At 35.3% G+C, this 12,091-nt stretch overlaps 1 protein-coding gene across 3 annotated transcripts in view; it reads left to right on the forward strand.

The window, feature by feature from the left end:
- MED13L (mediator complex subunit 13L) overlaps positions 1–12,091 on the forward strand; it is a 251,722-nt gene that overhangs the window by 179,026 nt on the left and 60,605 nt on the right. For 2 of the 3 annotated variants that reach the window (XM_024758571.1, XM_024758572.1), the window contains exon 4: positions 10,982–11,127. In XM_024758571.1, the coding sequence (XP_024614339.1) occupies positions 10,982–11,127 (146 nt within the window). Of the gene's footprint in view, positions 1–6,480; positions 6,624–10,981; positions 11,128–12,091 lie in introns of those variants that run through there. The other variant, XM_024758573.1, reaches the window with a different exon arrangement.

Here is a 12,091-nt window from a genome sequence, read left to right on the forward strand (position 1 = left end):
CAAAAAGGCTATATACCTAGCACTTATTTGTTAACAAATTTTCTATTTTTGTCTCTGTTTTTTTGTTTGGCCATATAGGTAAAGTCCTACTTGCTGTTGTTCACCTGATGAATGGCAGCATAGTGGAATTCCCATCTGCTTTATGCTTTTTGGCAAGTTATTTCTCCCACTGTGAGCTGCTTGTGGGAATCTAGACAGATGTCAGAGGTCTGTCCCTATGTTTCTTTCAAGCTGGCAAGAACTCCACCATGTCTGTCACTCAGGCTCCTCCTCCAGCAGCAGAATCTGTCATGGTGGTTGGACGTTTGTGTAAAATACCAAGTAAACAGTCACTGATTTTAAGATGTACTATACAAATGTATTTTGTAGTTTGGGAAGATATAGCATTTCAGTTTAGCAGTAAGGAGTGACAGAGAAAGGCTAGTATATGCTCTCAGGCATATATATAAAATCTTAGCTATTTTAGTGTCAGTTGATCCTTTTTTGTTCTTAGCAATATATAATGCCTAATTAGTACTTTATGAGAAAATGGTAGAAAAATGTATGTGGTTCCCTATACCCTTCCACTACTCTACCCCCCAACGTTGTTACTGTCTTTTAAAGTAACCAAAAAAAAAAAAAAAAAAAAAAAAAATCAAGCACCTCATTTACAGTATACAGGAGAAAAATCCTTATGATTCTCTTAACTGATGCAGGGGGGAAAAAAAAGGCATTTGACAATGTTAATTTAATATCTATCCATGATTAAAACCCCTCAGAGAACTAGAAAAAAAAGTCTTTAAAAAAAAAAAAAAAAAAAAAAAAAAAAAAAAGAATCCAAGCACGTCTTAAAGTGAGCAGTAAAAGTACTTTAATGGTTATGAGTTACCTAATATAAATGTCACTTTAATCTGTATTCTCTGCCAGGCAGTCTCCCATTGAATTTTCAAAGGGTTATCCAGAGGCTGAGACTAGATAACCTGGCCTAGTTTAGTAAACCTCAAGAGAGATTTTAATAAGATGACTTTCGTAAGTCTCCTCAAATATTGTGTATATCAGCTTCTGATTTCCAAGCACACATCACTGACTAGAGCAGCTCCTATGTCTATTTTGGCATCTTGAAAATTAATAGTTTGTACCATCAGGATGGGAACCCTCACACTCTTCCTGCCTTTTGATCAAAGATAACACTGAGTCAGAGCCTCCACACTGTCATTTGCTTCTAGTACGTGAGCTACCCAGGGAGAAACATTAAGTCCTTTAGGCCACTAGAGCATTGTTTTTGCATTAATGCAAGAGGCGTTGCTGCTCTGTTACCACTACAGTGCCAGGAACAGTACCCTTGTGATGGGGAAGAATTAATGCACCACCACAGTGCCGAATTTACTGCTGAGGAGGACCGACTTAGCTTTGAGGTTGGAAGGATAGAAAGGAACAGTCATAGAGCTTGCTGATTTAATTTCTCTTATATATATATTATATTGCATGTGTGTGTGTATTTATAAATATACATATGTGTTGTATCACATATGTGTATACCTATATACATGAAGAAAAATTGTTCACTGAGGCAATTTTGTATTGAAACAATGTAACTGGTAACTTTCTTAGAAGGGTGATCATTCATAGAGTTGTAATGATAATTTAACAGTTATAATGCAGGTACTCTCTCATTTAAAAAAAAAAAGTATGTGCCATTAACTTTCCTGGACATTTTCATTGCCTTTGTAATCAGGTTTAACTTCTAATTTAAAGGGAAGATATCTGAAATAGAGCATCTCAGGATTTTATAAAATAATTTAATCAACTCTTATTTGAATATTATATAATGTCACCATCTTTTAAAAAGGAGATGAAAGTTAAGGCCTGTCCAGTAAGAGAAAGGTCAGTATGCCAGTGAGCAAAGGATCTCAACGTAGTCTTTGTGAAGGCTGACAAAGTAAATGGTATATTTTTAAGGAAAGGAAATGATAAAGTAACATTAGCAAAATATTCCCAAATGAGGATGTATAGAGTGAGGCAAATTACTTCTTGCAAGAGATTGGGTTAATGACAGCTTGGAAAATTTTAAGATAATAATTTCATAACACAGAAAGCATTTAGATGAAATTATCTAAATGCATTCTGCATTGTGAATCTGTTACCAAAACACTTTTACACTGTGAGAAGAACAGGAGTTTATTAATATTCATTAATGCATTTTGAAAGCACATGTAATACTTGCATTCTGAAAACTCAGTGTAAGAAGTAAAAAAAAAAAATTGTTCTTAAGATTTAGAATATTGTAAGAGAATAAAATGATTTGGAAGACAGTACCTCCTTTTTTGCATTTTTGCAAATCCTTTCCCAACTATACAGATGCAACCCACACCAGCCCCCCTTGTGTTTCCTAAGTAAACAGTTTTTAAAGTTCCCTTTTTTCTCTCACTGGAAATTACATTTACCTCCTTCTCTTAATAATAATTAATCTACTCACTTTAAAAATATTCGTTGTGCACATCAACTGTTCTTGTTCTCTTCATGATGGAACTCGCTAAAGAAAAGTCATTTAGTCTTTGGTTATGACTAAAACTGCATTCATCCATTCAGTGACTATTAAGTGTTATATGTCTAGGTGCTGAGGATACAGAGGGCAGTGGGACAGACATGGTTCCTCCTTTCAGGGGGCTTACATTATGGTGGGGGAGACCATCAAAATAAATACTTGCAAATTGTGACAAAGGCTTATGAAGGAAACAAATTGGGTGATGGAACCACTGGATGTATGAATTAATGTAGCAAGAGATGACACTGGAAGATAGATTGAAACCAGCTTTCTTGAAATATAGTTTAATTTTACTTACTGGACCCCTGAGAAGATAGAATTTGAGTCAATTATAACACTAAGATGGAATATATGATATTTTATAAATACTAGGAAAGTTTGTTCTGATTTTTTTGCTAAACCTCTCCTCGTTCCCATGGGTTCATTTCATTCCTTCTATAAACTGTTAATTCTTTAAGATTGCATAGGGTACAAACCAATATAAGATATTGTAATTATATGATGAGGGCCCCTTTTTTGAGATTTAATATTAAAGCACACAGTTTTAACTGAGGGTAACCAGAATGTCTTAATCTTCGTATTTCTACCCCTTTGAAAGTCTCTGGGGTCTTGCTACATTTTAAAGTTTTTAGGTACTTTGCTTAAGAAACTATAAAATACCCAAGGGCTGATTCTGGTCTTGTTTATTTCCACATGTCTAACTCCAGCAGAGTGTTTGGTACAAGATTGGTAGGTGTGCTTGGTAAATACTTGTTAATTAAATGAGTTCTTTTGAAAGTATGGGTGCCAAACAAGGGTAAATACTCTTGGCAGCACAGAATTAAGAGGTCTGTGTGAAAAGAGCTTATATGAGACGGCTCTATGGAGAAAGTAGAAGTGATATTGGACTTTGAAAGATGGGATTTAAGGAGAAGGAAGGAGTAGGAAATTGTGTGGAGTTATAGGAATGTAGGTGGGTTATGCACAGAGTATTAACCGTTCCAAACTGGCTGTCATTGAGAGTTTATACATGGAAGTAAGGTTTTAAATACTACATTAAAAAAAAAAAGTGGGTTGTACCAGAGTCTAGAAGGCCTTGCCTGATATGAAGGGGGTGTAGTTTTTTCCCTCTGGGCAGTGGGGACTATGACATGGGATTGATTTAGTAGTATAGATTTTGATAATAAATGTTTTAGGAGGACTGATTTGGCCATACTACTTAGAGTAGATAATAGACAGAGTAAAGGAACAGAATTCCTCAGTGGCATTTACAGAAGAGAATACCCTGTTGATCTGTATGGTTAGTCCTTATTTATTCTGTGCTAGTCTCCTTTCTAGTTCAGAGAATATAAACTATCTTGGGTCCCAAAGAGAGTCATACCATAGTATACTCCATAGCTGTCAGTGATATCCCCCAAGCAGGTTCCCTCTAGAAGAACAGATAGAGGGATCGTCAGAAATTCTCAAGACTAGGCGTAGGTTTTCCCTAATAAATTCTTGGCTGGAGTATCACAGCTTTTTTTCCCCCTCATATTCTTCACTGTCTCATGACTGAGAATTCCATGGTTATTTCACAGTCTCCAAATAAAATGCCAGAAAATTTTAGAAGAAAGTTACAGCGTATCACAAACTCAAGTAAGTGATTAATGCAGCATCTACCCAGTCCAAGCACCATGCTAAGTATGGGTGTCCAGAAATGATAGATAAAACATGATTTTTGTCCTCACAAAACTTAGTCAGATGGACTAGACATAAAACTTAAGAACACTGAGGTGCTTTGACTGAGATATATACAGAGTAGTTTGGGAGCATTTTGCCTGTTCTGGGGCTTTAAAGATGATTTCTTGAAAGAAATGAGTAGGAATTAGATGAAAGAGAGGGGAAGTTTATTCTAGACAAAAGAACAGCATGAACAACAACAAAAAAAGGCATTTGCAGTAAGTGTCCAGTCTTGGTGCCCAGTGGTCAGTGCCTCAGGTTACTTCCTCTTTTTGGTTTTCAGGATTGTTTGATGGTGACCCTCCCTCCTTGCATAGGCATCTTCCCTCCTTCCCTTCCTCGAATCAGTTGGCTTAGTGGTTTGTTTTCTTTTAGTGTGCTCAAAGAACAAGTTTTGATTTTGTTTTTTTTAATAAAGGATACATTTCTTTTTTTTAATTATTTTATCTCTGGCTGTGTTGGGTCTTCGTTGCTGCACGTGGCCTTTCTCTAGTTGCAGCGAGCGAGGGCTACTCTCCGTTGCAGTGCGTGGGCTTCTCATTGCGGTGCCTTCTCTTGTTGCGGAGCACAAGCTCTGGGCACGCAGGCTTCAGTAGTTGTGGCACACGGGTGCAGTAGTTGTGGCTCGCGGGCTCTAGAGCGCAGGCTCAGTAGTTGTGGCTCGTGGGCTCTAGAGCACAGGCTCAATAGTTGTGGCGCATGGGCTTAGTTGCTCCATAGCATGTGAGATCTTCCTGGACCAGGGCTCAAACCCATGTCCCCTGCACTGGCAGGCGGATTCTTAACCACTGCACCACCAGGGAAGTCCAAGTTTTGATTTTGTTAATCATTTCTATTGCCTCTCTTCTCCCCCCGCACCCTAAGTTTTTGTGTTTTTGTCATTATTTTCATCCCTCTATTTCCATTGAGTTGACTTTTTTGTTGTCTCCCTGTCCAACTTCTTGATTTGAAAGCTTATCTCACTTATTTTAAGACTTCCTTTTAGGTATGTAAGGATATAAATTACTCTCAAAGCACTGTATCTCTCAGATTTTGACATGTATCACTTTTGTTGTCATTCAGTTTTAAACATTTTTTGATTTCCATTGTGATTTCCTCTGTAACCCATGATTTATTTAGGGAGTGCATATTCAAGTTTCCAAACAAAGGGATTTTACTTTAACCTTTATTTTTTAAACTGTTGATTTCTAACTAAATTGCACTGGGATTAAAGAGTGTATAGTCTGTGTGGTATCAATTCTTTGAAATTTAGGACTTGTATCCTAGTTCCCAGTCCTTTCTTGTACATCTTCCATGTGTCCTTGGAAAGAGAATAGATTATTTCTTGAAAGCCAACATATATATTTAAGTTTGTATATTTTTATCTTTTTTTGGTATTCTGAATAATTTGCTTATTAAATACTGAGAAAAGTGTGTTAAAATATTTATCAAAGATTTATAAGTTTCTCCTTGTAATTCTACCATTTTTTTCTTTATATATTTCTAAGTTACGTTGCATACCATATGGCTGTGTACTTACACACTCAAGATTGTTTAAATTTCTTATTGGATTCTCTGTTTATTATTCTGTAATGATGAACCTAAGTTTTAAAAATATTTTGTTTATTTCTGTTTCTGTACCAGCTTTATTTTTATTTGGATTTACCTGGAATATCATTTTCTACTCTTTTTTTTTTTTTTGGTGTGGTTTGATTTTGTATGCCTTGTGTAAGCATTATCTAGATGGATTTATTATTTTTCAGCTATTCTGATGACCTTTATCTTTTTGATAGACAGGGAACAAATTATATCCGTATTTCCAAATTCATCTTACAGTTGTCTTCATATTCACAATGATGCAGCCGTTAAAATGTTTTAAAATTTTTTTTAATTTCCTTTTTTGATCAACTATAATAATTTTTTTAAAGAATAAATGCTTTAAAAATTTCCTTTTTAAAATTTCCTTTCCTTTTAAAAAGGAAATATCTCTAATTCAATATCCTTGCACATATAATTTTCTTAAGATTCACACCTCAGTTTAAATGCTCCCCCTTCTTTCAGAAAAGTTTTTCTCTGACCTATTCCTTTTTAAAATAGCACTCCCATTATTTTATATCTTAGTATATTTATTTCTTTTTTTAAATTTCTTTTATAACACAAAAGTTATTTATAGACAGGTTATTTAGTGATATTAGTATTAATACTACTATTATACTAATCATTTTATTTACATGTTGATTATTTGATCTTAGTCAATAGAGGGAGAAAGATAAAGGAGCCCTAAAGGAGTAACATGCTCAAGTGAAGAGCAAGTAAAGAGGTAGAAATAAAGACTACTCAGGAGTGGCAGAGAATGAGAATGGGAGTACTTTTACAGAGAAAAGGAAATCTGTAATCCTCTAGGATTCTTGGGAAGAGTGAGGTAAGTGTAACTTACATACATGTTTAAGGCGAAAAGGAGGTTAAATGAAGAATTGCCTACATCAGACCTTATTTACTGAGTAAAGAGGGGAGAATAAACGGAGCTGAGAACGTTGGAATATTTGTTAAGTGGTGCACCCTAAAAGAACAGAGGTTAGGCTCCAACTTTAGTTAGGGTGAAATTACAATGTGTATTTATTTATTACAATGTGTATTCATTTGAATAGTACCTTCTGGTCTATGGCAGTAGGGGGTTAATAGAAATGATGCAGGGAGTGACTTAAGTTACGAAGTATGTGGTCATGCTGATGATGGAATGTATTATACAGGGCGAAGGTAGCATTGACCTAAGGTAGAAACATCGAAGGTAGAAACATCATGAATGCACTGTGAACACCATGTTAAGAGGGGGACCTGAATTCTTATTCCAACTGTGCTCCAAACTATTGTGTAACTTTGAGCACAGATTTGCCTTCCCCCGAATTAGAAGGGGGTTGAGCCTGATCATCTCTAAAGCCCTTTTCAATTTTCAGATGATGAGAGTATATGAAATAGATGGAGTTGAGTGATTAAAGGTTCAGGTAAGAGTGGGTAACGGGTGAGAAGAAGTCAGAACATGTATGAAGCTTGTAATAAGTTTTACCTCCTAACTTTGTAATAAATGTTACAAAGTTCATTGTAATCAATGAACTTGTTTTCAGTGTTCATTCACAATTCTGATCTCATTTACCTATTTAAAAATATAAGTTGGTAGAGATAGAAATTAGTATTCTCATTTATAGACAATCTAGCTAGAGGAAAGATCACTAAATTTCAAGTCTAATTCCAGCTGTGTTTCTAAGAATGGCATTTGCAAGCCACAGGTTTTATCCTATTTTCTCATCTGTAGATTAGGGGGGTTGACTTCTGTATCATACTACCTGAATTTTACTTTTAGGCAGGTTTCTAGGTCAGGGTAATGTGGTAGTTGTTATGTGTCTGCATTTTATAAAGACATTTGACATATTAATCTTTTAGATTGTCCTTTGTAGACAAGAAATAGTAAATGTGTGGCAGCACTTGGGAGAATTTGCAACTTGGGAATTACCTCATAAAATGACACAGGATTCTTTCCTCAGTATAGTCTTATTCACCGTTTTTAGCAATGACATGAATAAAGATATTGATGGCTTGCTGATTAAATATCCTATATGCTGGATAACAGAATCAAAGTCAAAGATGATCTCAGCAGACTTCAACTAAGAGCCGAATGGCGAGATGAAACCCTGTGGATTCCTCTGGTTGGGCCAGCAAGCACACTGCATAAGATGAGAGGCAGGGGCTTCCTTCAGATCTTGCCTCCATTACTTCTGTGTGACACATGGCCCTACATGCAAAAAGCATAAAAGAATACTGTGAATTCTTTCTTTATCCTGGGGTCATGCCACTTCATTCCCCAAAGGCAACCAAAATTATTAGGTTTTTAAGTGTATACTTCAGGAGAATTCTACTCTCTAGTGTCAGAATTGTCCTCCCTGCCCTCTTGTTTCATGTAATATTAGAGAAAAATAAATTTTATAGCTGGAAAAAGATTTATGTACCATAAAGTTCAATGATTCTCAAAATGTGGTCCTTGGGCTAGGAGTAGCAGCAGCAGCATCACTGAGAACTTGGTAGAAATGTAGCTTCTTGGGGCCCATCCTGGACCTTCTGAATTATTACTTCTGGGGGGCCCAGCAATTTGTGCCAGCAGCTGATTTTACATATGAGGAAACTATGATCAGAACAGTGAAGTAACATACCAAACATTATATAGTTACTGGTGGCTTCTGTTATATTTCACCCATAACTTGCTCTTTTTCTTGTGTAGTTTTGTCTCTTTTAAAAAAACATGTTTTGTTTTTAAAGTTATCAATATAAAAAATAGGCCATTGATTCACTTCCTACCTTTTTCATTTGTGCTTCTCTGTGTCTTTTGGGACATAGCAAATTCAGATGAATGCTATTTTGAGGTTTTTATCACGATTCTTTAGACTTAGCTGACTTTTAAAAACCAAACCTTAAATCAGCTCCCTGCTGTTTTTTACATGCAAGACTTTTTGGTTGTCTCAAGGGTGACCTCTGACTTCTTTTCCACACTCCTTTCCCATCATGTCATGTCTCTCCTCCTTTTAGAATTTCGAAGCTATATCCTGTTCTCACTGCATCTACTCCTTGCCTCATATTTCCTCTCTTTCTTTTCTCTCTGCACTGAAATCAGCCTTTCATTTGATTTCATCTTCTTAAAGCATTTGGATCTCCCAAATTGAAAAAATTAGTATCCTTTAGCCTTCCCGTGGCATTTTGGTTTTTCTATTTCTGGATTTGTGCTTGGCTTTATTTTGTTAATATGCATTTATATCAGTCTTTTGTTAGTTTATATGCTCCTTGAGGACAAGGATCGTGTTTTATTTGTTGTCACTTCAGGCTTCTTGCACCATTCTCCTCACTTACTGGTTGATAGACAAATGTTGGTTGCATTTGTGTTCAGTGGAATGAGAACATACTCTGGGCTGTACTCAGTATCTGTAACTCTAACCAGTTGTCTTATAAATGTTCTGATGACTGCATGGGATAGTAGGCACACTAGGGATAAGTCAGCTCCAACTCCTCCACTGAATTTTACAAATGGAAAATTACAAATCCACAATCAATTAATCTTTATTTTGGTGTTCTTATGTGCCTGGCGTAATGTTGTGCATGGAGGATGATATGTTTTCAGTGTCATTTCCGTAAATAAAGGACAGCACATTTTTACTATTGATACTGCTTTATACTTATATACATTTAAATTACATGCATTGTTCCTCTTTGTGAACTTGAAACTTAGGTGTATGGTGTTAAGGAGATGTTTAAATTTTTCAAAATTATTAACAAAATTTTAGTTGGTATCTTAAGATTAAGATACTCTGTTGTGGGGCTTCCCTGGTGGCGCAGTGGTCGAGGATCTGCCTGCCAATGAAGGGGACACGGGTTCGAGCCCTGGTCTGGGAAGATCCCACACGCCGCGGAGCAGCTGGGCCCGTGAGCCACAACTACTGAGCCTGCGCACCTGGAGCCTGTGCTCCGCAACAAGAGAGGCCACGACAGTGAGAGGCCCACGCACCGCAGTGAAGAGTGGCCCCTGCTCACAGCAACTAGAGAAAGCCCTTGCACAGAAACGAAGACCCAACACAGCCAAAAATAAATAAATTAATTAATTAATTTTAAAAAAAAAGATACTCTGTTGTGCTAAATACCCAAATATCAAGACTAGGTGTTTCCTATTGACGAAGCTGCACATTCTAGTAAAATACAAAATTTTCTCAGATCATCTCAACATACTTGTCAAGGAAGAATATATATGCTTCACTGTGGGATAGAGTGGAAATTTTATCATTTTTATTTCAATTTTTCTGTAAAGCATTATAATTTTATACTTAAATTTAGTTTTTTGAGTAGTACTCAAAGTACACTTTATAATGTTTTGGAGAACTTTGAAAAGAAGGAAATGTTGGAGATGAGTTTTTAAATGGTGGTTGCCTGGAATACAGTGATTTTGGTTCATCAGGCAAATGTTCTTATAAGCTGTCTTGAGAAATGGAGATGTTATGGGTGGCTTAGGACCAAAGTTAACAACTTTGAAAGAATGTGCCACTATATTAATTTTGAAATTATTTTTCTCCAAGACACATCATTTTTATCAATTTTTAGCTAACTGTGTGGAAAATGGAGAAGTGGAATGCTTTAATAAAATTTTGTGATCAGAGGTAAATTGTAAAAATTAAATATAATAGATTACCAGCCCATTTAGAGGCTCATATTACCTTAGCAGTTGTATATGGGGAATTTACATACAGCAGGGTTGTTGATTGCTGTTTTTAGATCAATAATTTTAACCTTACTGTAACATTGTAAGCTTGTAAATTTGATCTTATTGTTATCTTATTGTTATGTCATACCAAACATATGCAGAACTCTTTTGTCATTGTTCTAGAGCCATTCAGTTCAGATAGTAATACATGAGAAGGTAGAAAAATGTTATGATTCTTCTGTCCTTAGGAGTTTATAGTTGGCATAGGAGACTTTATGCAAAGGAAACAGAAAGCATTCTGCACAATAGCTTTCAGTTTCAGAGTGGAACATAACTAATTTTTCTATTTATCTGGAATTTTAAATTTAGTTTGTCAAGTTATTGTTATTTGTCCACAGTCAACTAAAAGTTTGTGCTTATTAATATCATCAGGGGCAGGCTTTGCTGGATGGTAATAAAGTAAAGCTGTGTCACATCTGTAGTTCCTGTCTCTAGCACCTGTTTCCTATGAAAATGTAGAGCTGAGTTTCTCATTTTTTCTATTTTAGTGAGCATTTGTCCTGTGCTTTCACATTCTTTCTTCATGGGGAAAGTAATGTATGCACAAGTGTGGAGATTGCCCAACACCAGCCAATTTATTTGATCAATGAGGAGCATATACACATGGCTCAGTCTTCACCTGCACCATTTCAAGGTAAGTAAAAGATGATGTCCCTGCTCTCCACCCTTCCCCACCAAGTGGATAGCCACCTTTCCCAGTAAGGTTTTACAGAATGAGATACTATCTTGAATAGTTAAGCTAAGCAATAAGGATGATTTCTGAAGAAGAAAGAGAAGACCACAAGCAAGTGATAATAGCTTGCTAGTTTTTTACTGAAAGCTTCTCACATACAACATGGTCTTATGTGTATTGAGGAATAAAATGTGGAGAATTTACTTTATATCAAAAGAGGATTAATAAGTATTTGAAAAATATAATCCAATGAGTAATTGACAAATATTATAAATTAAAGGTTTTCAGTGTCCCGTGGTTTTAGGAATGTAATGACTTACAGAAAATTACTGTTAAACTTTGTACTATTTGAAATTTCAACCAAAATCAAATTTCTAGAGTTATATAGTATGTAGTTTCTTCATTGATATTAATATCTTATTTTCTTTTAATTACAGGCTACATTGTTTGTAGGTATTTGGTTGTAATTTAACTTACATTCATATTTTCATTAGTTCTCAACTAATCACCTAGATATCACCAAAATAATGCTATGTCCCTTTTTCTCTAGCTGTGCATTCTAAAGCTTTGATTTTGTGTTTGGAATTCATAATTTTTGATGAATAACTCTTTTTAAATGTTATAATATTAAATCGAACCATATAGAAATACCTTTTTTAGTTCAATCTAATTTATCAGTTCTAGCGATGTCTGGTTGAAACAGTCTTAGTATATCACAAAATGTAATTTTAAAATGTTTTTTAATAAAATTAACTAAAGTATTTTTATTGATATAATAGTCTGTCAAATGAGTATTTAGCCTCCATATTATTTACGATGACTTTTTGGTTTCCTACAAATGATTCTGATTTAATTTGATGAAAGCATCTTTTTCTTACCTTAAGGATTATTAAGGTTTTTTTTAAGGTAAAAAAGAACATTGAAC

This window comes from Neophocaena asiaeorientalis, unplaced genomic scaffold (genome assembly GCF_003031525.2).
Source record: "Neophocaena asiaeorientalis asiaeorientalis breed wild unplaced genomic scaffold, Neophocaena_asiaeorientalis_V1.1 scaffold77, whole genome shotgun sequence".
Taxonomy (NCBI): Eukaryota; Metazoa; Chordata; class Mammalia; order Artiodactyla; family Phocoenidae; genus Neophocaena; species Neophocaena asiaeorientalis.